The sequence below is a fragment of the Hyla sarda genome, chromosome 10, assembly GCF_029499605.1.
Source record: "Hyla sarda isolate aHylSar1 chromosome 10, aHylSar1.hap1, whole genome shotgun sequence".
Taxonomy (NCBI): domain Eukaryota; kingdom Metazoa; phylum Chordata; class Amphibia; order Anura; family Hylidae; genus Hyla; species Hyla sarda.
In genome coordinates, this window is record NC_079198.1 from 53,936,016 (window position 1) to 53,963,270 (window position 27,255).

Sequence of the window (27,255 nt, forward strand, 5' to 3'; positions counted from 1 at the left end):
GTTTTTGGCCCACCTTTCAGGTTCTAATGAGGCTGGCCTGGACAAGGGGCTTTATCTTTATTTCTGGGGTGAGCAGTGGCATTTTGAACGGGGCACAGTTTATTTCACATGCACCTAAGCTCTTGTGTGTTTGTGTGTGTTTTTACTTATGCGGCTGACAGCCGCGGCGTTTATACTATGCAGGCACACGAAGCGCCAACTTACTTTCACTTTCAGCAGCAGACTGCTGCCGGCGAAAAAGAGTCTCGCCTGCTCACTTCTCTGCGAGCGCATATGCGAACGACATGTGCGCTCGGGGCAAGGAGCAGGCGCCATTACGGTATTTCTTCTCGGCACTCCAGCGGCCGGGGCGCTTTAGCTCCGCCCACCCAGGGCCGCCGGAGCTTCTAAGAGGTGCGAATTGTCCTCCAATCAGCGCTGTGCGCACGATTGTAGGTGGCAGGGGCCAATCAACAGTGCCCCTGCTCCTGGCACACCCCTCTCTGGCTATTGGCTGTTTTTTTCTCCCTTCCCTATCTATTCTAGAGCGGAGTTCTCCTCACAGCAGCTGCCCTGGGGACACAGACTCGGATGAGAGAGTTCTCTTTTCATTATGTCCGTACCAAGAACTGTTCCTCCCTCTGAACAGACAACTGGAGCATTAGTTTACCATTTTGTCTGTAAGAGCTGTAATTCCAAAATGCCTGGTTCTGCTGAACCCACTTGCTCTGCCTGCTCCACTGCTCCCCCACACCCCCTGGCACTCCCGGATGCTCTTTCAGTCTCGGTGGATTCGGCCGCCCCACCAGCCTGGGTTTCTTCTCTATCCCAGTATATGACTGACTTGACTCAAGTCTCCCGTTTGGTGGCTGAGGCCTCCCATGACGTGGTGTCTGCCTTGAAGAGTTCTGCCCTACGCCGGCCCTCTAAAGGGTCCCGCTCCTCTTCACCAGATGCTTCACGCTCTCACAAGCGTACTAGGGGGGCCTCTTCTGACTCTTCCATTGAGTCTTCAGGTAGACGTGGGCACTCCCCTCGTGGGTCCCGCCGCCCGTGTCATCTGGTCACAAACGTCGCTCCTCCAGAGGATGTTTCCGGGGTCACCGCTCTGCCTCTCCAGAGCCGCGTACCCGATCGGGCTCGCCCCCCTCCAGGGCTGCCTCCACTCGTTCACATTCTCCTGGTGAACTGGCAGATGAGGCTTCCGAATCGGCATCTGACTCAGAGGACCGCTCGGATACAGTTGAAACGGTGAACTCATTGGTTGCGGCCATAAGAGACACCTTTCACTTAGAGGACCCAGGATCTTCGGACGTGACTCCTGAAGTATCCTTTCATCGTGCTAAACCAGCACCTCAAATGTTCTGCTCTCATGCTGCATTTGACACCCTTCTGGAATCTGCATGGAGACATCCTGACAAGAGATTCCTGGGAATGAAGAAGGTTCAAGCGCGTTATCCATTCGCCAAGGACCTTGTCTCAAAGGTGGTTTCCCCTCCCTCATTGGATCCACCAGTTTACCGCCTCTCTAAAGCTACTACACTGCTGCTAGCAGCCGCGGCTGCCTTCAAGGATCCGACGGACAAGAAGGTGGAGTCCTTAGCGAAGTTTGCCTCTGAAGCAGCAGGCTCTTCCCTACTTCCCACCTTTGCCTCTGCCTGGGTGTCCAAGGCCCTTACGGTTTGGTGCTCACAACTTTGTCAGGGTATCCTGGCGGCATCATCCCCGGAGGATCTATCTGCTTTGGTTCTCCAATGCTCTAAAGCTGGGGACTTTCTGTGTACAGCATCTATGCAGTCAGCCCGCTGTGCAGCATTTGCTGTTTGTCACCTAGCGGCCCTCTGCCGTTCCATGTGGCTTAAGGCGTGGGATGCGGATGCCGCCTCCAAAAGGTCTCTCACCGAGCTTCCTTTTACTGGTACCCGTCTTTTTGGCAAGCGCCTTGACGAGATTATCTCTGAGGCGACGGGGGGTAAGAGTTCCTTATTGCCTCAAAATAAGGCTCGCACTACTTCCCAGAGGAAGTCCTCTTCTTTCAGACGGACTTTTGGCCCCAATAAAGGTTCTGGGCAGGCGCCTTCGCGGGACAAGAAGGCTCCCTCGTTCCGGGTGCGCCCGTCTTGGAAGTCGGACACCACCTGTTCTGGCCGTTTTGCAGCCAAATCGGGCAACCGCAAACCCACATCCGCATGAAGTCAAACCCCCACCTGCAGATTTTTCTCAAGTGGTAGGCCGCTCTTACTTTTTCGAGACATCTGGACCACACACATTCAGGACTCCTCGGTCAGGGACGTGGTGTCCAACAGATACTGCATCGAATTTGCCTCCCTTCTCAGGGATCGTTTTTTTTCAGTCCACGGTCCCATGGTCTCCTTCTCTTGCGAAGCAGTTTCGGGAGGCCCTTCAGTCCCTACTTCTCCAAGGAGTCATTGTCCCGTTCCTCCCAGGGAACGCTTTCAGAGTTTCTATTCCAATCTTTTTGTGGTACACAAGAAAGGCGGTTCTGTGCGGCCAATCTTGGATCACAAGCGTCTCAACCGTCCTCTTCTCATCTGCCACTTCCGAATAGAATCTCTCAGTAGTGGCGTCCATGGAACAGGGGGAGTTTCTTTCTTCAGTGGACATCAAGGATGCCTACCTCCATGTTCCAATATTTCCCAGCCATCAGCGGTACCCCTGCTTTGCGGTTCCGGAGGGGCATTTTCAATTCGTAGCCCTCCCCTTTGGTCTGGCCACTGCTCCTCGGGTCTTTACCAAGATCCTTGCATCGGTGATAGCCCTTTTGCGGTCGAGAGGGGTCTCAGTGATCCCTTACCTGGACGACCTTCTCATCAAGGCTCCCACCAGTGTCCAGACTCTGGAGAATGTGGATTTCACTCTCCGGACCCTGGATCGCTTCAGGTGGATGGTCAACAGGGGCAAGTCTGTCCTCTCTCCCACCCAATCTCTGATCTTCTTGGGACTTCTATTCAACATGGCCTCTGCCCGGATTGGCCTTCCACTGGACAAACGTCTGACTCTCTTGTCAGGAGTCCTCTCCCTTCGGGCCCAGGTCCCAGTTTCCATCCGCATTCGCATGGAAGTCTTGGGTCGGATGGTGGCTGCTATGGAGGCCGTACCCTTTGCCCAGTTTCATTACTGCCCCCTTCAACCTGCTATTCTTTCTTGATGGGACAGATCTCCTCTGTCTCTTGATCACAAGATTGTTCTCCCTCCTCGGATCCGTCAGTTTCTGCTCTGGTGGCTCCGCTCCCCCCTTCTTCTTCAGGGGCGATCATTTCTTCCCTTCCACTGGCAGGTGGTCACAACAGATGCCAGTCTGTCGGGCTGGGGCAGTGTGTTCAGGGACTGGACGGTTCAAGGCCTCTGGTCTCCCCGGGAAGCCCTTCTTCCGATAAACATCTTGGAACTGAGGGCGATCCTTCTTTGTCTTCTTCATTGGGAGACCCTGCTTCAGACCTGCCCTGCCACGTCCAGTCGGACAACGCCATGGCCGTAGCTTACATCAATCGGCAGGGCGGCACTCGCAGCTCGGCAGCCATGGCTGAGGTGACAAAGATTCTCCTCTGTGTGGAACACAAGGTTCCGGCTATTTCAGCGATTCACATTCCGGGTGTTCTCAACTGGGAAGCGGACTTCCTCAGCTGGTCCTCAGCCGACCTTGGCGAGTGGTCTCTACATCCGGAGGTCTTCACGCAGGTCTGCGACCTCTGGGGCATTCCAGACGTGGACCTCTTCGCGTCTCGGCACAATCAGAAGATTCTTCCATTTGTGTCAAAGTCCCGGGACCCTCTGGCTCTAGCTGTGGATGCCCTAGTGATTCTTTGGGCGAGGTTTGCCCTGCCCTATCTATTCCCTCCCCTTCCACTCCTTCCCAGGGTTCTGAAGAAGCTCAAAGCGGAGGGCGTTCCGCCATACTAGTGGCTCCAGATTGGCACAGAAGGACGCGGTATGCCGACGTAGTCAGGCTCCTGGACGACGCTCCGTTGCGCCTTCCACTTCGCGCGGACCTGCTGTCTCAGGGTCCATTTTGCCACCCCAGTTTACTGTCGCTGCATTTGACGGCGTGGCGGTTGAGACCGCGGTTTTGAGAGCCCGCGGTTTCTCTTCCCAAGTCATTTGCACCATGCTCAGGGCTCGCAAGCCCTCCTAGGCGAAAATTTACCCCCTTACCTGGCGGTCTTATTTTGGTTGATGTGAAGCTTAGGTCTTGTCTCCTGTTACTTTTTCCGTTCCCCGTCTTCTCTCCTTCTTGCAGTCGGGATTGGAACAGGGGTTGTCTCTCAGTTCCCTTAAGGGTCAGGTTTCGGCTCTTTCTATTCTTTTTCAGCGTCCTCTGGCTTCTAATTCTGATGTCCGGACCTTCCTTTAAGGAGTGGCGCATGCTGCCCCTTCTTATCGGTCACCTTCTCCCCCTTGGGACTTAAACTTGGTTCTGGGTGTCCTCCAAGGTTCCCCCTTTGAACCCCTTAGGGAGGTGTCCCTGCGCCTCCTTTCTTGGAAAGTGGCGTTTCTTGTTGCGATCACCTCCATTCGGAGAGTGTCAAGATTGGCAGCTCTCTCCTGCCGTTCTCCGTTTCTGGTGATTCACCAGGACAAGGTTGTCTTCCGGCCAGATCCTTCCTCTTTGCCTAAGGTCGTTTCGGCCTTTCATCTCAATGAGGACATTGTCCTTCTGTCCTTTTGTCCCGCTCCTTCTCATCCCAAGGAGCCTTTGCTCCACAAACTGGATGTGGTTCGGGCTGTTAGGTCCTACCTCTCTATCACCTCTTCCTTTCGTCAGTGCGATTACTTTTTCGTCCTTACGGAAGGTCGTCGTAAGGGACAACCTGCTTCCAAGGCCACCATTTCTCGGTTGATCCGGTCTGCTATTTCAGAAGCCTATCGCTGTAGGGGGAAGATCCCTCCCTTCAGGCTCATTCTACCCGTTCTGTTGGAGCATCCTGGACTCTCCAGAACAAAGCCTTGGCCTCGCAGATTTGCAAAGCGGCTACCTGGTCGTCTTTGCACATTTCCTCGAGGTTCTACCGGGTTCATATCTTCGCATCAGCTGATGCTAGTCTGGGCCGTAAAGTGCTGCAGGCAGCAGTGGAACAGCCGTCTGCCTGACTATCTGCCCACCCAAGGGATGGCTTTGGTACGTCCCATGGTCTGTGTCCCCCAATGGGGCCGATAGAGGAAAGGAGATTTTTTTATGCTTACCGTAAAATCTCTTTCTCGAAGGATCCATTGGGGGACACAGCTCCCGCCCTTTTTGGGTTCCTCTTTGGTTCTCTGTCCGAGGGTATGTTCAGTTATACTTTTTCTTCTGGTTCTAGGACAGTTCGTGTTTTTCCTTGACCTGTCGGTCCTCTCCTATTGCTCTGGAACTAAAACTGATTAGCTCAGCGCCTGGGTATATCCTGCTGGGAGGAGCCGACTTCTTTTGTTGCCATAGTGTCAAACCTCCTAGTGACAGCAGCATACACCCATGGTCTGTGTCCCCCAATGGATCCTTCGACAAAGAGATAAAGCATAAAAAAAATCTCCTTTTTCAAACATTTGTATTTTTTGGCTTTGTGCATATTTTAAATGTATGTATGAGATGAGATGAGAAATTGGAGCATGCTTGATAATGCAGCGTAGATGGAGGATAAGTGCTTACTTTTTTTTTTTTTTTTTTTTTTTTTTTTTTCTCACCAGGAAGCATTGCACTAGAGACTCCCTTTCAATTGGGTCTTTACAAGTAGAAACTACACCTGCACATTTTTCTAAGACCATTATGGCTACAAAATGTTAATTTTCTTAGGCTTCCTCTGCTTTAAAATATCAGAAAATGCTAACCTAAAATGTAGATGTAATACAGTGGGGATCAAAAGTTTGGGCACCCCAGGTAAAAATTTGTATTAATGTGCATAAAGAAGCCAAGGAAAGATGGAAAAATCTCCAAAAGGCATCAAATTACAGATTAGGCTTTCTTATAATATGTCAATAAAAGTTACATTTTATTTCCATCATATACACTTTCAAAATAACAGAAAACTAAAAAATGTTAATATCTTCTACTGCCCCCTTTGGCAAGTATCACAGCTTGTAAACGTTTTTTTGTAGCCAGCCAAGAGTCTTTCAATACTTGTTTGAGGTATCTTTGCCCATTCTTCCTTACAAAAGTCTTCTAGTTCTTTGAGATTTCTTAGCTGTCTGTCCCGCACTGCTCTTTTAAGGTCTATCCATATATTTTCAATTATGTTGAAGTCAGGAGATTGTGAAGGCCATGGCAAAACCTTCAGTTTACGCTTCTTGATGTAATCCCCTGTGGATTTCAAGGTGTGTTTAGGATCATTATCCATTTGTAGAAGCCATCCTCTCTTTAACTTCAGCTTTTTCACAGATGGCATCAAGTTAGCATCCAAAATTTGCGGAAATGTTATTGAATCCATTTTTCCTTCTACTCGTGAGATGTTCCCTGTGCCACTGGCATACAACCCCAAAGCATGATTGATCCACCCCCATGCTTAACAGTTGGACAGAGGTTCTTTTCATTAAATTCTGTTCCCCTTCTTCTCCAAATGTACCTTTGCTCATTGCGGCCAAAAAGTTCAATTTTAACCTCATCGGTCCACTGAACTTGTTTCCAAAATGCATCAGGCTTGTCTGTATGTTCATTTGCAAAGTTCAAACGCTGATTTTTGTTGTGAGGACATAGAAGAGGTTTTCTTCTGATGACTTTTCCATGAAGACCATATTTGTACAAGTATCTCTTTATAGTGGAATAGTGTACCACAACTCCAGTGTCTGCCAGATCTTTCTGGAGGGATTGTGCAGTCAAACGTGGGTTTTTAATTGTTTTTCTCACAATACTGCGAGCTGTTCTGTCTGATATTTTTCTTGGTCTTCCAGATCTTGCTTTAACTTCCATTGTTCCTGATGACTGCCATTTCTTAATTACATTCCGAACAGAGGATATTGGCATCTGAAAAAGTTTTGCTATCTTCTTATAGCCTTCTCCAGCTTTGTGAGAGTCAACTATTTTCAGTTTCAGATTTCTAGACAACTGCTTAGAGGAACCCATGGTGCTGATTATTGGGGCAAGGTCAGATGAGTCTGGGCATTTAAAACCTTTGAGATTGACATCACCTAGTCTTCCCAGATGGTGATTGAGAACAATCCATGACATAGGCAGGTCTCAGTTTTGCAAAGGGGGCAGTGCATGCTATAAATTCTGCAAGGTGCCCAAAGTTTTGCAGACGCTATTTTTTTTTGTTTTCTGTTATTTTGAAAGTGTAAATGATGGCACTAAAATCTAACTTTTGTTGACATATAAGAATGTCTAATCTGTAATTTGATGCCTTTTGGAGATTTTTCCATCTTTCCTTGGCTTCTTTATCTGAAAACACATTATTAATAAAGTGCTACTGCATTTGTTTTTTTTTAAATTTGTTTTTTTATCAATTGTTGTTGTTTTTTTAAATATATTTATAATTACTACATTTATTTCTGTTTGTTAGAAAAATAAAACATTTTCTGCATTTTTTCAGGGCTTCCAAGGAGGTTCAAGAGGTACAGATGAAAAAATCTTCCTTCTGGAAGGTGTAAGTATAATGCTTTAAAAAGTGTCTATAGCTCTTGTTAAGGTGCTTATAGACTAAAGTAAGAAAAATGCTCCTTCTTCAGTGGATCCAGCCAACTGTCTAAGGTGTATAGCAGCCTTTTGACTGTTCACCAACAGATGATGGCTGTGCCGAGCGTTCATGTGTATGTGGAGGTCAGGAGAGATAAGTGTTAAGTGTACAGCCACTTTTAAGGGTAGGGTCACACATAACTTATCCACAGCATATTTTACGCTGCAGATCCGCCAGTGGCCCAACCCATTTTGTGCCTCCAGCGGTTGTCACCCCTGTTCCCCCACCTCGCTCTTCCCCTGGTCTGCTTGCGGCGGCAATCCGCCGCTATGAGCAGCCACACGGAGCCTGCAAATCGACGAGTGCACTCTGACATCGCAGCGCAGTGTACTCAGACATCGTGGCTGCTTCACGATGTCTGAGTTGAGGCCATGTGCAGTGTACATGTCATTACAAAGTAATGTGCAGTGTACTCAGACATAGCAACTGCTCCGCAATGTCAGAGTGCACTCGCCGACTCGCAGGCCCTCTGTGTGGCTGCACTTAGCGGCGGATTGCCATTTCGAGCAGAACAGGGTGGAGCGAGGCAGGGGAACGGGGGTGGCAACAGCTGAAGGCTCAAAATGGATCTGGTCACCAGCGGATCTGCAGCGTAAAATACGCTGCGGATCCGTTACAAGTGACCCTACCCTAAAAATCTGTTAGCATGTTTACAGTTCAACGTCAAAGTGCTGGTGAGCTGCAGCAACCCATCACTACTAGGAGGGAGGAGGCAGCCATAATGCAGCTCGGCAACACCTTCTTCACACTTGGGCTCTAAGCGTAATATAGCACTGACATATTTCCTTTAAAATAATTTGACTGGGAACTATTAAGAGTCCCCCTCAGTGATGTCAAATTATTGAAAGAGTTTTCAACAGCCGAGGAGACAGATTGTACACGGACAGAAGTGTTCAAAATAACAAAGCCATAGTTTTCACAGGAGATAAGCCCTTTGTCAGAGCTGCCTGACACCAGTTTACTACCAGGGCTCAAGTCCTGCAGGAATGCATGGAAATTGAGTTCTTGCACTTTTTCCACAGCAGGAACACCATTACCATAAGCAAGAGTCCTGCAGGACCAGTCCTTGAGTAGAAATCTTGGGTGAGTACCCACACTTTTTTCCCAGGACTGAATCCCTGTTTACAACACTTTCTCTAGTGAGAACCGAATGTGCAGAGTCAGGAGAAATAGGGGAAGATTTATTAAAACATGTGCAGAGGAAAAGTTGGCCAGTTACCCATAGCAACCAGTCAGATTGCTTCTTTATTTTTTAAAAGGGCCCCTGAAGAATTAGAAGCGATCTGATTGGTTTCTATGGGCAACTAGTCAACATTTCCTCTGCACAGGTTTTGATAAATCTTTAACGTAGACTGTTATTGGTGTGTGCCACCTTTGCGCTCTGACAGCCTGGTGAATAAGCACAATTTATGCAAAAATTACCTAATGCAGGACTTGTTGGATCATTTTTGCAGCCACCAACTCAGCAGGATGTTTATACATCTTTACCTGGGTTATTTCTGTCTCTGGCATTTATGGCTAAACTAAAGAATATGCCATAAATGTCTAAGTGTGGTCCCATCTGCATGACCCACACCTTTGTAAATTGCAGATATTCCAGACACACATTTCTCCTGATAAATTGGCTGCTAGCCACTGCATCCAGGTGGAAAAACAATAGAGATTTGGGCATGTATTTGTATGGTATTCAATATCATATATTTTGGCAGTTTGATTGTTTTCATAACTCTCATAGATCTAGATATAACAAATAAAGGGGGCCTCAATCTCAAAATACATTTGTCCCAGAGGTAGTAATCGCCCCTAGCAGACATGTATAGCATATTCTGTAATATATTACATAAATAACTGAGATGTGAATACCCCATAACAGTTAAATGGAGACCACCACTAGTTAAAGACATGCACATTATGAACCAAGAAATAGATTTATTTTTTATATATTGTAATGTTAGGGATTGTAATGGAATTTTTTAGGTAGTTTTATGTTTCTTTAGTGTTTTTGTTATACCAAATGGAAATTAGGCAGTTTTTCCAACAGGTTAAGGTCTGTTTGGATGAGTGCATTCACTGTTCAGTGCTGAAAATATTTTGGCAAAGTCTGACGTTCAAAAAGAATGAGGTATATATACCATAGCACATATTAACTATATCGCTTGGCAACGCAGCAAACCACTTTGATGTGTAAAGGGTATTTTAAGCTCATATTTATGTACACAGTGGTTACAACTTTCGTGCTATTTGCATTTTAACATTTGCTCATCTAGTTGCCCTTTAGTACATTTTTAGGATATTTGTTCTCAGATCATTTTGTACTGTAGATAAAGCTTAAATGTGTCCTTTAAAGCAACGTTGTTCCATGTGAGGCCTGTGTGACCTGTAACATATTTGTAATAATCAATTTATTTACCAACCATTTACCAACAATGCCTCACTACTCCCCTATTGTAATTTGCTATACACTGCCTGTTGTTAGGGGGGATTCAGTAACTAACAGAGGAACTAGGTTCACAGCTTAGCTATTGCTATGTGCAGGAGGGAGGAAAAGATTCTTGGTTGTGCATGTGTTAGCCTGTCTGACTCCTCAAGAAGGATCAAAGCTTTGCCTGAAAGGTAAATTAAAACTTCCCTCTCATCTCGGCACCAATAACAGTTCTGTGGTTTGTGTAACCCCTTCCTTGCTGTGATGATGCTGCAGTTTCTTTCCTTTCTGCTTATGTATCACATTGCAGAGCCCATGTATTATTACTGTGCTGTGATTGGCCAGACCATTATGGGTGTAAATGTATATATGTGCTACAGGCAAACTGGTAAGAGCACGAAAATCACATTGGGGGACATGTATCAAAGATTTTACCCCTGTTTTGTGTGTATTTTTTTGCGCAAAATTTTGCGCAAGCCCTTTTTTTTGCGCATTTTTTTGCGCACGTTTTGGTAGAGCATATCCTCCAGATGTGGCTGAATCAGGGTACCTTGGAGTGACATCTATAGTACACATGGATTTATTACCTGCGTTCTTTTCCTTTGCACCAAAAATTTTGACGCACGTGCGTCTTTTTCCCCATAAATATAAGCCAACTTTAACTGCACGTAGCAATCCTTTCTATTTCTGAAGGAAAGTTCTACTAAGGAACCACCAGAATGTTTTATCTTTCCTATCTCAATTCCTCATTTGGTTTGCTTTATATTGCTTTTTACTCCTTGGTTATTCCAAAGCACTTTTAAAATAATTTGCATATAGAATATTTGTTTACAGTTCAGTTATTCATTAGATCACTTGTATATTGTTGTTTTATGATCCAACAATTTAATACATTTACATAGGAAATGTTTGATAACTTATCATTGAACAAGCCCCGTCACATTAAAATAGCTTTGTAATCCACTTAACACTGTAGATCATTCTCCTTTTATTTTTACAATTTACTGCTTTCCGTTATACTTTTCCCCAGCGCCCGGTAAGATGGTGGCTATCACTGATAGCCAGCCATCTTACCATGTGACCACGGGGGGTTTCATCCCCCACTCCCCCAGCGATCGCAGCTATCAGCTAGTCAAATCTGACTAGCTGATAGCAGCGTTTCGCTATCAGAATACTTAGCAGCGCGGTGTGTGAGTCCCGAACACGGGGATCGGGACACACACCGCTCTGCTAAGTGTCCCTTACCCGTCCCCCGGCATCACTTACCCGGCCATGCAGTGTCCCGAGCGGTCCTCCGGCGGTCCCGGGGGTGGTGCGTCCCCGTGGTGAGTTTGCAGCAGCAGGGCGGCATCTTCATTGGCAGCAGTGAGATCGCCGTAAAGCGATCTCACTGCTGCCTCTGGGAGTTTCAAAACTGCAACTCCCAGCATGCCCAGACAGCCTTTGGCTTTCTGGACATGCTGGGAGTGGTAGTTTTGCAACATCTGGAGGGCCACAGTTTGGAGACAACTGAATAATGGTCTCCAATCTGTGCTCTTCCAGATGTTCCAAAATTACAAATCTCAGCATGCCCCCTCTGTCGAGGCATGCTGGGAGTTGTAGTTCTGTAACATCTGGAAGACCACAGATTGGAGACCATTATACAGTGGTCTACAAACTGTGGACCTCCAGCTGTTGCAAAACTGCAACTCCCAGCATGCCCAGACTGCCCAAGCATGCTGGGAGTTGTAGTTCGTCAACATCTGACCCTTCAGATATTGCCGAAATACAACTTCCAGCATGTCTGGCCATGCTGGGAATTATAGTTTTGCAACAGCTGGAGGCACCCTGTTTGGGAAACACTGGCATATTATACCCCTATGTCCACCCCTATGCAAAACCCTAATTTAGGCCTCAAATGCGCATGGTGCTCTCACTTTGGAGCCCTGTCGTATTTCAAGGCAACATTTTAGGGTCACATATGGGGTATTGCCGATCATCGGGAGAAATTGCCTAACAAATTTTGGGGGGCTTTTTCTCCTTTTACCCATTATGAAAAGGAACAGCTGGAGTCTACACCAGTATGTTAGTGTATAAAAATCAAATTATTTACACTGACATGCAGGTGTTGCCGCATACTTTACATTTTCACAAGAGGTAAATGGGAAAAAAGATCCCCATTTTTTGGGACACAATTTAGCTGGAGTACGGAGATACCACACATGTGGGCGCAAAGTGCTCTGCGGGCGCACAACAAGGCCCATAAGGTAGAGTGCACCATGTACATTTGAGGTGATTTGCACAGGGGTGTCACAGATGTTAAATGAAGAATAAGGACATTGGTATAATTGATGTGTTATAATTGGGTGCAAAAAGTGGTATTATTGTGAGATTAAAACTCTACATAATGAAGAAAAAAAATTCTAAAACTAATAACGAGGACACATTTACTGTTTAGGTGCAGATACGCTGCAGACAAAGCTCCTACTAAATAGAGCTGCAGTGTAAATTTATGATCTGAGGAGAATTCTAAATTTAAACGCAATTCAAGAAAGTAGCTGCACAAGAATGATAAATTTAACGCAGCTGCGCCAAATTTACACAACAGGCAGAGGGGTAAAAAAACTTCTATTATACACTGGAAATGATACATGTCCCCCATTGTCACCACTCTGATGGGTTAAACTTACAAACATGTAGGTTTAAAAAAAATCTTTTGTAATGACAGATATGCTTTATAGAGGACTTCTGGGCATACATCATGTTTTACAATGGTGTGGGTGTAAAATATAAATAGGTCTATGAAGCTCAAACCAAGACTCAAGGGAAGAATATACACAGTAACCTGTGGTGCATATTACCTCATGTAGCAAAAAAGATATACAATACCTAGAAGTAACAGTCCTACTAGTTATTTCTATTCTAAACCTGGCTATTCGTAAACAGGTACCTATAATAAAATTAGATACCTATTAAAGGGGTACTCCAGGCCAAAACTTTTTTTTATATATCAACTGGCTCCGGAAAGTTAAACGGATTTGTAAATTACTTCTATGAAAAAATCTCAATTCTTCCAATAGTTATTAGCTTCTGAAGTTGAGTTGTTGTTTTCTGTCTAACTGCTTTCTGATGACTCACGTCCCGGGGGAGCTTTTCAATTCCTATGGGGATATTCTCCCATCATGCACAGCTCCTGGGACGTGACATCATCATTGATCAGTTAGACAGAAAACTTTAATAACTATTGGAAGGATTAAGATTTTTTAATAGAAGTAATTTACAAATCTCTAACTTTCCGGAGCCAGTTGATATATATAAAAAAAAGGTTTTGCCTGGAATACCCCTTTAATTATATATGTAAATTGAGGTGTTCAATTGACTAGTATAGGACCAAATAGCAAAATATAACAAACAATATGTTAGCTGGGGAGTGAGAAATCAAAAGAATAAAAAGGTAAAGATGAATTAATTAATTAGGATGTTTATTACAGGGCCCTTATGGCAGCTCTATTATAAATATGTTGTTTAAGTAGTTATAATGTATCACATTACATTACACATTGTACTCAGTAGTCGCTGGGTCTGGTAACACCTTCAGCAAAGGTATTGATTGCTAGGCTGAGGAAAATGTTGTATTGAATCATGCATAAGGAAACAAATAAACCATGGAGACGGCATCGGAGTTAAATTAGCTTACTGATTGTGTTTGTCTGTAAATGATACATGTTTGTCTGAAGGATCTTTTGTATCCCTTGGAACTAATACAGGGTCAGATAGAGCTCTGTCTAAGTGATTTATGTATTACTTACACACTGTAGTATATTTCACATATAATTGTGTATGTTTATACAGTATAACTATTTTAAGAATGCATTTTTATTACAGCTGCCACAAGGAGCCTGTGGCAAGCCCATACTGTAATACTTATATATTTTAGCCACCATTACATTTATGATAAATGTTCTAGTTAAAGGGGTACTCCGGCCCTAAGACATCTTATCCCCTATCCAAAGCATAGGGGGATAAGATGTCTGATCACGGGGTCCCGCTGCTGGGGACCCCCGCAGTCTCTTATGCAGTACCCACCTGTGTCAGCTGCACGCCAGCTCTGGAGGCTTCAAGTCTGAAGCCTCACGACTACGGGACCATCACGCACCCTCCCATAGACTTGCATTTAGGGGGTTGGGCGTGAAGTCACACGGGGGACGGGGTCGTGACATCAGGGGATAAGATGTCTTAGGGCCGGAGTACCCCTTTAATTTTTATCCGGATACTCTTTCCCTTGACCCTGCCTCACAATCAGACAGTTATCCCCTGTCCTGTGGACACAGTATAAAATCTGCAGAATAAAGTCAGAAATAAAATCTTCAGCATCAAATCCACATCATAGTGAACAGATTTTATGCAGAGAAACTCTTGCTGCGGATTTCCATAGGTTAATTCCACAGCATATACTGGAACCTCTGAACGTAACCTGTAAGTTACTTATCTCTTTATTTACTGATACACATAGGACATTCTAATGGTATTTATAGATTAGTGAATACTGTGTGTTATATTTAACATCTAACCTGTCAAACATTTTTTGCTGTATTTGAACAGGTTTGATAGATTATTTAGTTCCTCTGCTGCCCCACAAGGAAAAGCAGTAACGCCACCAACAAAACCTTCTCCAGTGTTGAACAGAGCCCAGTCTTCTGCTGCTATCATGTATTCTGCTGGTGGACACAGTGTAACACCAAACCAGTCTGTGAATTTCCATATGTCTAATACCTCAGAGTGAGTTGCTTGCACATTTATTCTGAAAAAACTTTTATTGAAAAAAAAAAGAAGAAAAAAACCTTTTATTGAAGGAAGAAAAAAAAAAGACGTAGGCATTGTTTTGTATCACTTGTCAACATGGTTTCCCCTATATTTAAGCATCTCTAAGATTTGCAGCAAATTTTACATTTTATTTTATCTTTTAGCCTCCAACAAGAGAAACAGAAATAATTCTGAAATAACCAACACAAATCTGTGTAGTGTGAAGTAACCAAACCACCCCAAATATTAACACTACCACCAGATATAAATTAATCACATAAATATTTTATTGAAAATTACTACCGTATTTTTCGCCCTATAGGACGCACCGGCATATAAGACGCACCCTATTTTTAGGTGCAAAATCTAAAAAATTAAAGATTTTGAACCCAATAGTGGTCTTCAACCTGCGGACCTCCAGATGTTGCAAAACTACAACTCCCAGCATGCCCGGACAGCCGTTGGCTGTCCGCGCATGCTGGGAGTTGTAGTTTTGCAACATCTGGAGGTCCGCAGATTGAAGACCACTGCATAGGAGGTAATACTCACGTGTCCCCGCCGCTCTGGACCCGTCACCGCTGCCCTGGATGTCGGCCTCCATCGCTGTCACCCTGTCCCCGTCGCTCCGGAACATCTCTGCTGCCGGCCGGGTATCCTCGCTCTCCGTCGCCATCATCGCGTCGTTACGCACGCCGACGCACGTACGCGACGACGTGATGACGAGGAAGGAGAGCGCCGACCACACAGGGGATCCCTGAACGGAGAAGACACTGAGGAGGCAGGTAAGGTCCCTCCCGGTGTCCTGTAAGCACTAACCCGGCTATTCAGTCGGGCTGTTCGGGACCGCCGCGGTGGAATCGCGTCGGTCCCGAACAGCCTGACTGAACAGCCGGGTTAGTGTAACTTTCCCTTCAGACGCGGCGGTCAGCTTTGATCGCCGCGTCTGAAGGGTTAATACAGGGCATCACCGCGATCGGTGATGTTCTGTATTAGCCGAGGGTCCCGGACGTTGATGGCCGCAGGGACCGCCGCGATAGGTGTGTATTCGCCGTATAAGACGCACCGACTTTTTGCCCCCAGTTTTGGGGAAGAAAAAGTGCGTCTTATACAGCGAAAAATACGAAAAACATTTAATAGAAATAAATATGCGCCAAAAATCTTTTCATACAGGGAAACAGAGCGGAGGAAGGCAATTCATGTATATGCAGGTACATCAATTAAAAAAAATCCCAGCAAAGTACCATACAAACATGCCTTACCACCGTCTGCATAAGCCCTTTGTGCCGATGGTGGTTAGGCATGTTTGTATGGTATTTTGCTGGGACTTTTCTGTGTTATGTTCTGTCTCCTTTCTTAGTTTGCCTTTCTTTGACTGCACAATGCACTTTATTGATGTACTTGCATATACATGAATTGAGACTAAGCTATTGATGATTTACTATTATGTGATTTACTCTGCCTTACTCCGCTCTGTTCCCCTGTATGAAATGATTCTTCGTGCCTATTTATGTCTATTAAATGTTTTTAATATATGGTTATTTTCAATAAAGATTTATGTGATTCATTTAAAAGTGGTGGTAGTGTTAATATTTGGGGTGGTGAAATCTGATCTTTTGCATAACAGTGGCATTTTTGACACAATTCATGTGACTATATATGTATATCATCAGCTCTTTTTATACTTCTTACTTAAAAATCTTAGTAGTTCAGGTTTACCTCTTCTGTATTAAGAAGAACATTTTGTTTTATTATGTCATCTCTTGTTCATGGCAGTACCACTATAGTATCCATTATTTTACATATAGCCCTTTAAATTAGCTTTGAGAACATGAAAGATGAAACATGTTCTTGTCACAGAGTGTTAATTTTGGGGGCCAAATAAATTTTAGTTCTAGTCATATTTTAGTCAACTGCTTATAAATTACCTATCATGATCTTGATACATTTTTTAATCCTCCCAGTTCACTGCCTGATCATGATAACCCTTTATTTTTATTATTTTTCAGTTTTCTGCCTTCTTAGACTAGGAAAGGGGGATACCCAGCTGGCATGACGTCATCTGTGGCCCTGCTGGGGAGAACTTTCTCCCTCACTTTTCTATGCTGCTCTGAACACACAGTCTAGAGCAGTTAAGTGTGAGATTGGCTGTGATTGGTTGAGACCGCACACACCCCATCTCTCATCTCTGTGCTCTGAACTCTACGGTGTGTCAGCTTTGCCCAACAGCTGCAAAAGGGAACAGAAATATCCAGCACAATGTTTAGCACAATACTTAGCACTATGCACTGAAGGCTTCATGACTCAACAGCAATGTTTCCCAACCAGGGTGCCTCCAGCTGTTGCAAAGCTACAATTTCCAGCATGACTGGACAGCCTTTTGCTGTCCAGGCATGCTGGGAGTTTAGGTTTGCAACAGCTGGAGGCACCCTGTTGGGAAACCCTGCTCTACAGTCTAGCTTAAAGGGAAAGGGAGGGGAAATATACAACTCTATACACTGTGCTGACCTGAGGTCCCACCTGCTTTTCCTGAATTTTGTCTCTTTACGGCTGCTGCAGGAGACAATCTGCTTGCAGGACTACAGGCAGGACCAGAAGGAGGACCCCTGGTGGCCAAATTTTTTGTGGTTAATTTTAAGACGTATTTTAGAAAAGTAATTCAGATAGGCTAATCTATAATATATTACATTTCATTGATGGTGATAGGTACCATTTAATTTTGGTCTTCAGCTGAAATGCTGCTTGCACTGGAAGTCCTGGCGGGTGGTGGCATTCCAGAAGTCCCGGTGGGCAGTTTAAACTTAGCTAATGGTGATGTGTCCCCATTCTGGTCTTGTCAGTCGGCCCCGAACGATTGTTGAGTCTGTCAATCAACCTGGGAAGACCTTTTTGTTGCAATTTTCGCCCCCCTGGCAAAAATTGCAACAATATTAGTCATAGCGTTTGGTTAACAAAAATTAAATACCCTTTGTCAAATAAATTATGAATAAAATATATAGGCAATGAAATTAACTTCCCTAATCATTTTTTGTAATTTAATTAGTTGCCATGCCAGTATAAAAAAAGTAAAATAGCATTGTTATTCCTTGTACATCATACAGTACATTGAGTTATTGCTTCCTTAATTTAGTATAAAGATAATTTAGTGACGTTCTGAAAAATGTTTTACTGCACACTATTATTATTACTACTCCTATTGTGTTATTACACGCAGTGCATTACTCACGTAGCTAAAAAAAAAAGTATTGAGTTAAATATGAGCATAAAAAAATGCCAAAGCGATACAGTGATGGGAAGCTAAAGGTTTTATAAATGTCTTTGTTCTTCAACAGTGATGTTGATGCTGTTTCAATTCGAGGAAAAAAACAGGAACATTATCGCCAAATTCGTTCTCACATATGGAAAGAGCATGGGAGAGCACAGATTCATGGCTGGAGCATTCCTGCTGTTTTACAAAATAGGGTACGTTGGTTTAATGTTACAGTGAGAACTAAACATACTTCTAGATTTATGCCCTGGTAGATTTGCACAATTTCAGTTTTAATTCCTGACTCTACCTGGGCCTTGCAGTCTTTTTTTTACCTGTCATGACACTCACAAAGTCTGCTTCAACTTTGGTTTGATACAGTCCAGGCTTGTATAATCATACAGATAATGTCTACTTGCAACAACAAATATTCTTAAAAATACAGCAGCCCCTTACTGTGTTTACGAGAGTCATCTGGCTGCTGGTGTTGGAGTAGCACAGATTTAGCTGGAAGACATTTTTCACCTTTAGCCCCATTGGATACTTCAAAAATAGCAGACTGATTTATGAATGTATGATCTTGTATGCAATTCATATGATAAATATAAATTTTCTTGTTAATTATTTTGTGTATGTTCTAGGGTGACTGTAATGCAGAAAGTGAGTCTAAGGATGTGCCTGTGTTAGTCCAGCTTCGACTCTTAGATCAGAAGGATCCTAGAACAAAGGTGAGTGACATTTTATTCTTTACATAAACTAAGGATATGTTAGCTTTAATAAATGTTACTTTAAAGGGGTACTCCGGTGGGAAAAAAATTTTTTCAAATCAACTGGTGCAAGAAAGTTAAACAGATATGTAAATTACCCATAAAGCAAAGAAAGTATGCTCGGCACTACTGTATTCACGCTATATGGTGTGAAATTACCGGGATTTAGTACTGTCCCCTTGCAACCGCTGGAGGTGCCAATAATGGTGCTTCCACGCTCGCAGTAAACAGGTGAATCACGTCCAAACAATAAAGGTAGAAAAAGCAGAGCACTCACCACATCAGGCTTCTTGTTGCGATTAGACTTTATTCATGTAGTCTTTAGGGGATACAAGCGGGGGTGTCCTCTTGGTGACGGACCATATGGCGCCGAAGTGCTTCGTCAGACCGGGAATATCGGGATCACAGGAAGAGGTGTGCTTAAAAAAGGTCAAGGTATCCATGACGTCTCATGACTGAGTCAGATTCTAGTTTATCTGATGAACCATCTACTGTAGAACAAGCAAGAAAGAGAGATGACATGCCCCGAGAGTTCCCTTTAGGGCAAGAACACTCCGAGGAGGAAGGAGGAAAAGGAAAAGGAAAGGCTGTGAAATGGAAAACAGTAACTTGGAGACATTGAACAATGAAAATATAGTAGTGAACCTAACAGACATTTCTCTAAGCGAGGACTGTGTTATGGTGTTAAATAAAGGGTTACATTTTGAGATGCATGAAAAATTTGACTATTGTTGCTTTGAGGAAGATATGGCCAAAGCCATACGTAGATTGGCATTAACCAAACATTTTGCTATTATGGGGAAGAACTCAAAAAAATACAATGTAAATGACATCACTCCTATACCACCAATATACAGTCCCATGTAAATGACATTACTCCTATACCAACAATATACAGTCCCATGTAAATGACATTACTCCTATATCAACAATATACAGTCCCATGTAAATGACATCACTCCTATACCACCAATATACAGTCCCATGTAAATTACATCACTCCTATATCACCAATATACAGTCCCATGTAAATGACGACATCACTCCTATACCACCAATATACAGTCCTATGTAAATGAAATCATGCTTGTCTCCATTCCTACAGGAGGTTCCCGTTGCTTTTTCATGGCAAGAATAATAAGGGAGATTTATCCAACCTTGTGCAGAGGAACAATAGAGCAGTCGCCCATAGCAACCAATCACATTTCAGCTTTCATTTTTCAAAGACCACTTTTTTTTTAAATGAAAGCTGGAATCTGATTGGTTGCTATGGGCGACTGCTCCAGTGTTCCTCCAGCATGTCCGGACAGCCATTCAGCTATTGCAAAACTACAACTCTCAGCATGCCAAAGCAGCCATTGGCTGTCTGGGCTTGCTGGGAGTTGTAGCTTAGCAACATCTGGAGATCTGGTGCACTAGTTTGTAAGAGGAAGGCACTGTGTATAGTGATAGTCCACCCCCCCCTCCTGTCCTCCTCCTCCTCATCATCATCATCATTACACCCTGCTCCCCCGTCCTCCTCATCATCATTATTACACCCCCCTCCCGCGTCCTCCTCATCATCATTACACCCCCCCTCTCCGTCCTCCTCCTCATCATTACACCCCCCCTCCCCATACTCCTCATCATCATTACCCTCCATTACACCCCCCCATACTCCTCATCATCATTACACCCCCCACCCCGTCCTCCTCCTCATCATTACACCCCCCCCTCCCCATACTCCTCATCATCATTACCCCCCATTACACCCCCTCCCCCCAAACCTAGCTCTACTCACCTTCCTGAGCGGCGCTGCGGTGTGAAGCTGGAGAGTCTGCTGCTCCTGTCACTGACAGCTGCAGGGGATAAATCGCGCGAGGTCAGAGGCTGTGACAGGTCACGTGCTTGCCTGCGCTGCTCTCATCAGCCCTCTGCCTGTCCGTCTGACCCTGCTGCAGCAACAGGGCCCCGGCGGTTTTAAAAAAGTGCTGGCAGCGGCGGGCCCGGGACCTGTTGCTGCAGCATATAGTATAGTGAAGCCCGGTCACGATTGCGACCCTTGTGGCTTCTATAGCTACGCCACTGGCTATGAGGCAGGGCAGGATAGTGGCTAGAGTGTTGGCAATAATTTTAGAAAATAGCTTAACGTCCAAATTTAAAAGGGAAATGGGGCGTAAGATTTGGGGGTTGTCAGGGGGTTTGCCGGGTTTAGGAATAGTGACTATTAATGCTTGCATGTTTTCTTTGGAGAAAGTGCCCGAGTCGAGAACCTGTTGGAAAAAGGTACATAGATGGGGAGCCAGGAGAGATCTAAAATTTTATAGTAGTGGTTAGCAAAACCATCCGGTCTCGGGGCTTTGTCCTTGGGAAGTTGTTTGATGACCGAGGCAATTTCTTGAGGTTTCAGTGGGGTATTGAGTTGGAGAAGGCGATGTGGGGCTAGGGAAGGGAGGTTGATAGATGTCAGGAATTGGTCAGTCATGTCTGCTATGTTAGGAGGAGTTGGGGTAGAGTAACTTAAATTATATAAATGTGCATAGTACTCACTAAAACCAAGCTCTATCTCAGAAGGGGTGTAAAGCTTGGCCTTGGTGCGGGGGTGGAAGAGGTAGGGGATCCTGGACTTGGAATGTTGGGCCTTCAAGCGTGCAGCCAGTAGCTTACCCGCTTTGTTACTCTGGGAGTAGTAGGTCGTCCTGGTCTTGTGAAGCGATTTTTCGTACGAAGCTAGAAGGAGGGCTCTAAGGTCTTGTCTGAGGTCTTTCATTCTGGCAGCTAGGATGGAGGAGGGATTAGATTTATTGTCCATTTCAACCTTTCTCAGTTCAGTGAGTGTCGCTGTCATACACACGCCTTGTGATCGTTCAATAACGTACTCGGCTGAACTGGGGAAGGCACATTCAGAGCAAAAAACTAAGATAAATCATTCTCTATTTGGGACCGGGAGGTGGGGTGGGAAAGGCGACAGGGGTTGCTGCACCAAAAGAATGTGGAAGGGGAATTTAGGTGTTCATCTATAGTGATAGTGATTGCTGCGTGGTCAGACCACTGTATAGTGTCAATGGTGGATGCAAGTGTCAGGGGAAGTACAGTCCTATCGACAAGAAACAGGTCAATCCTGTAGTACAAGTTGTGGATCCCAGAATGGAATGTGTAGTCGCGCTCAAGCACGTCATATAGGTCCTCTCGCCAAAGGATGTCAGCTAGCGATGTCGAGTGTCTTGTTTGAGGAGATGTGGTGTCAATGAGGGGGTCTACAGTGATGTTACAGTATCCGCATATTATAAACTTGCCTGCTTGTATAGAGTGGAGTTTACGCATCAAAGAGCGGAAGAAGCGTAACTGGTGTTGGGTGCGTAGAGGGATACTAGCGTGTATAGGGCATTGTTGAGAGTGCAAACTAACATAACATATCTACCCATAGGATCACTAACTTGCTTAGTGATAGAGAGAGCTACCGTTCTTCTGACAGCTATTGCTACACCTCTAGACTTGTTGTGAAAATGAGAGTGGAAAATATGAGGGTATGCCCTGTGCGACAGCCTATGTGCATCAGTAGATAGTAAATGGGACTCTTGGACACAAACAATATCCCCACCCAGAGTATTCGCCTGATGCCATAAATGGGCCCTTCTCATCGGGCTATTAAGGCCATTAGCATTGATACTGACAATTTTCAGTACCATCATAACGAGTAGAAAAATCGTAATATAAGGTATTGGGCCTGGGACCCGGTGCGCCCTGTCGATTTCCAGGTCAGTATCAGGTAAGTCGGGCAGAGTGGCTTTGAGGAGGGCACGAACATACTGTGGAATGTCCCGAGGAGGCACAGACTCCAGGATGCCGTGCATATTAATGTTGTTTCTCCTCCCTCTCTCCTCCAGGTCAGCTAATTTTGCCTTGATCATAGAGACGTCATCCTCTAGAGTGGTATGAGCATCTATTAAATCATTATGGGAGACTGCAAAGTCCCCAAATTTATGCTCAAGGTTGTCCACTCTATTCCCCAGGTCTCCTATCTCTGAGCGTAAGGGGTGTCGGAGAGTAGGGATTTGCATTGCACTAGCATCATCTCTTTCATGGCGGTGTCAGTCAGCGTCACCTGCGGAGCCATAAGAGCATCTCCCCCAGTGTCGTGTGAAGCAGAACACAGTAGCAGGGGGCGCTGACCCTCCTCAGCAGCCTGTGCGTCTAGTTTCGGGCACTGCTTGAGAGAGCTGCAGAAGCCGCAGGCATGGGGTCGGTCACTCACCGCGAGGCAGGAGCCCAGGAGGCCCGGTAAGGTGTGAGGGCTGTGAGGCAGCAGAGACCGGTCATCTGCAGAGTCCTGAGGCATTAGGGCAGGGTCCGACGTGGAGCGTCTCAGCCGGGCATGGGGAGAGAGGCACTGTGAGGGAAGCGAGCTGTGCGTGGTCCGGAGACCTCTCTCCTCCTCCTTCACTGCCGCCGCCATCTTGCAGGATTCCCGCTGGAAAAGTAAAATTTCGCCAGTTTGGCATGTCCAGCAGGTTTCCTTCTTTTCCCAGGCATGCTTGAGGGCCCCAGCACCCGAATGAGTGCAGAATTAGAAGGCTGGATGCAGTGGAAAGTTGCTTATATCACAGCGGGAGCCGGAGCTCACATTTCAGACGTGCATGCAGCTAGGTAGCCAGACCACGCCCCCTGTTTCATATTATTACAGCATGAAAAAATGCTTTTAGGTTTTTTAATCCTGTTAGACTAAACTCATAGGGGGAGATTTAGCAAAACCTGTCCAGAGAAAAAGTTGCACAGTTTCCCATAACAACCAATCAGATCGCTTCTTTCATTTTTAACAAGGCCTCTGTAAAATGAAAGAAGTGATCTGATTGGTGGCTATGGGCAACTTTTCCTTTGCACAGGTTTTTATAAATCTCCCCCATAGTACCTCTCTATCCAATTCATTTTTTTTTTCATAGTTGGCAAGTGGGGATATAATAAAGGTAAACCCTTTAATAGCAGAAGTATGGGTATAAATAGCTTATAGCACACAAACCAAGAACATGGTTCAAAAGAGCTACTCAACCTGAATATGTCAAAACCTTTCTGATATTGACCCCTTTTATTACCGAGATATCATGGTTTTATTTCATATGCAAGATAGATCATAAAGCTCACTGGCCGACATTTATCATTGTCTTTAGACAGTTTTTTGTGTCTAGAAAAGGCGCAAAAAAGGCGCAAGCAGGGTTTATTTGCGCCTTTTTTGCGCCTTTTGGTTTACACATTTCTGCTGATTTTGAGTTTCAATCCACTGATTTTGGCAGTACACATGATATGGAAGGGTTTCATGAACTGCACTTTTTTGTGAACAGGCGCAATTCCACTGAAAAGTCTCTAAAACTACACCAGCCCAGACTTAGCTTAGCTTTTTGGTTTATGTGAAGAGAGAAATTTCAGAAAATGTGACCTGCACAAAATTTATCAAATGCTCTGTAACCATTTAATATATGTGGTGCTCCTACACATTACCAGCACACAAAAAAAGTGTAGAAAAATGCTTCACTTACACCTACAATGATAAATGCTTCACTTACACCTACAATGATAAATGCTTCACTTACATTACAATGATAAATGCTTCACTTACACCTACAGTGATAAATGCTTCACTTACATTACAATGATAAATGCTTCACTTACACCTACAATGATAAATGCTTCACTTACATTACAATGATAAATGCTTCACTTACACTACAATGATAAATGCTTCACTTAACCTACAATGATAAATGCCGGCCACTGAGTCTGACTCTAGACTGCAAAAGCCCAGCATAGTTTAACATCTTCCCATTATAAGAACACCCTTGTACCCGCTTGTGAACTCCTACACTACTTTGTTTGACAGCCAGGAGAAACAGAGGTTACAGTGCATGCGCAGGGCCGAGCTGATTACATCATACCTGCTCTAAGGTTGTGTGTGCTTTTGCAGCTTAATTCCATTGAAGTTAATGGAGCCAAGTTGTAATATCACACACAACGTCAGAACAGGTGTGGTAATGTTTTAAGGCTGGGTTCACACCATGTTTTTGCACTACAGTTCCCGTATACGTTTTTAATTTGAAAACCGTACGGAACCGTATTGAAAACCATATGCATTGACTCTCCATTGAAAACCGTATGCCGAAAGATGCATCAGGTTGTGTCCGTTTTGCATACTGTACAGTTTTGTCAGTTTTTTTCCCGTATCCAAAACTGTAGCCTACCACGTTTTTTTGGTCCGGGTGAAAAACTGTATTGAAACGTATGTGTTTTTTTATTTTTTAACATGGGAGTTAATGGGAACTGTACAGAACCGTATGTGCATACGGTTCCATCCGTTGTTCACCATACAGTTTTTGACTTTGATTGAATTTCCAAGAAAAAAAACTGTGCAAACAAGTGATACTTTATTCATAATGGAGTGAAAAGTTAAAAACGTATACATTTTTTTTTCTTAAAAAACAGATGCAACCGTAATTTTTTATACTGTATACGGTTTTCAGCCGTATTCGGATAAAAGTTTGTTCTAACGTTTATATACAGTTTAGTCAGGTTTTGAGGAATCCGTTTTTTTTTTTTTTTTTTTTCTTTTTCAAAAAACTGTGACGGGAACTGTATTGCAAGAATGTGGTGTGAACTCAGCCTTAGCAGAAATTAGGTCTACTTTTTTATTCCTTGATAACCCTTTAATTGAGCTTTTTATTATGGAAAACATTTGCATACAGTCTTGTGAGATGTTGTATCTTTTGTATTTAGTGTGTTCTTGTTATTTCTTTATTTACTGTAGAACTTGGCAGTTATAATACATCTTATTATATTTTCTTTTTTTCAGCTGTGGTGTGCAACTGGAACATCAGCAACAGACTTAGTGGACGAAAGAAACAGTGATGTAAGGCCTTATTCACATCTGCTTTAAAAGTTACACAGGTTCTGAAGAAAAAAAAAAACTCCCAGATCAAATAGTGCAATATTCAACAGTATTTTGTCTGGAAAATGATTGTATGCTATGATGATTGACAGCCCATCCTGGGAGTGATGTCAGCTCTTAAAATCAAGCAGGGAGGGCTGTCCATTATCAGATATGAGGCATGCTTGCAGTGAGAAGGGAGATACACAGCGTGCATCGCACACTAAGTTTAATGTCTAGAAGTACATAAATCAGACACATATAGCACAGGCATGCATAAGAGAAGTGTTAGGGTAGGGTCACGTGGAACAATGTGCCTCCAGCTGTGCCTGCCTGTTCATAGCGGCAATCCGCTGCTGCAAGCAGACACACAGCGTTCGCTGCGTGCAGTGTACTCGCAGTGTGCGTGACGACTCGCAGAACACGTGTCTGCTCGTAGCAGCGGATTGCCAATACGAGCAGACACAGCTGGAGGCACACTGTAGGGTCCATCATCGGCAGATCCCCAGCTTAAGCTATGCTGCGGATCCATTCTGTGTGACTCTACCCTTAAAGCGTAAGTCGAAAGTTGTGATCCCACATGTTCTTTAGCTCCAGCCTGTGGAGATGCAGGCTTCAAATTGAGGTACAGTTGCTGAGGTAACCATACAAAGTTCAGCAAAACTCCATACACAAGCCCTATTCTGATGCATAGAGCTTCACTAAACGTGGTCCGGTTGCCTCAGCTACTGTACCGCCCAGCATGGCACTGTACCTACATCAATTGGTTCCAAAAGGTGGAGCCCCTTAATACTATTTATTCACTGCCAATTCAGAGCACAGAACAATGACAATTACTTTCTCAAATTTAGTCCATCATGAATTGTGAAAAATAACAGATATTTTGTTAACAGATATTTTGTGTTCTGTGCTTGACAGTATTGTTCTTTTTTTTATGTACTAATATTCGTTCACGTGGACAGGGTACGCACTTGAATAGTTTAGCTTGGATCTGTTCCGGTACACATTCTGTCAGCGAGATCATGGTGATAGATGCAAGTTCTTCAAACCATGTTATGGACCAGTTTGAAATTCACAATGCACATGTCCTCTGCGTGACTTGTGTACCAGGTATTGATTTTTCTTACTTATGAGAAAATTGATTTAAATCCACTTCTCTGTATGGGTCTGGAACAGCTAAAGTGTGTATTTTGAGCTTTTGCAGGACCACTGTACTGTAAAATACACTTTAAGAAAGGGAAGAGCTTTCAAAGTATGCTTAGACAATTATTGAAAATATGGGGAGAATGTGCAAACTCTATTCAGATATTGCCCTTTGTTGTATGTGAAATCAGGACACAACACTGTGTGGCAACAATAATCAGATAGCAAATGCACAATGCAAAAACACTTTCCTTCCCAGATAAACTAGACGAGGCTTAGAGCTGAAGTGGTGTGGCTTAAAATTGACCAAAATTGAGGTGGCATAATGTTAAATGTCTAAAGATATGCCAAATTTAACATACAGC

General features: G+C 44.2%; 1 protein-coding gene and 1 long non-coding RNA gene across 8 annotated transcripts in view; one reads left to right on the forward strand and one right to left on the reverse strand.

Annotated features, from left to right (window-relative positions):
* Positions 1-19,969, reverse strand: part of LOC130294598 (uncharacterized) — a 31,693-nt gene extending 11,724 nt beyond the window's left edge. Inside the window, exons 1-2 of the long non-coding RNA XR_008848543.1 lie at positions 19,959-19,969; positions 19,133-19,346 (exon numbers count right to left, since the gene is read on the reverse strand). This is a non-coding gene — a long non-coding RNA (uncharacterized LOC130294598). The remainder of the gene's footprint in view (positions 1-19,132; positions 19,347-19,958) is intronic.
* LOC130294597 (C-Jun-amino-terminal kinase-interacting protein 4-like) overlaps positions 1-27,255 on the forward strand; it is a 279,068-nt gene that overhangs the window by 184,068 nt on the left and 67,745 nt on the right. For all 7 annotated transcript variants that reach the window (XM_056544684.1, XM_056544682.1, XM_056544681.1 and 4 more), the window contains 6 exons: positions 7,497-7,550; positions 14,644-14,820; positions 18,174-18,303; positions 18,730-18,816; positions 25,673-25,729; positions 26,710-26,857. In XM_056544684.1, the coding sequence (XP_056400659.1) occupies positions 7,497-7,550; positions 14,644-14,820; positions 18,174-18,303; positions 18,730-18,816; positions 25,673-25,729; positions 26,710-26,857 (653 nt within the window). The remainder of the gene's footprint in view (positions 1-7,496; positions 7,551-14,643; positions 14,821-18,173; positions 18,304-18,729; positions 18,817-25,672; positions 25,730-26,709; positions 26,858-27,255) is intronic.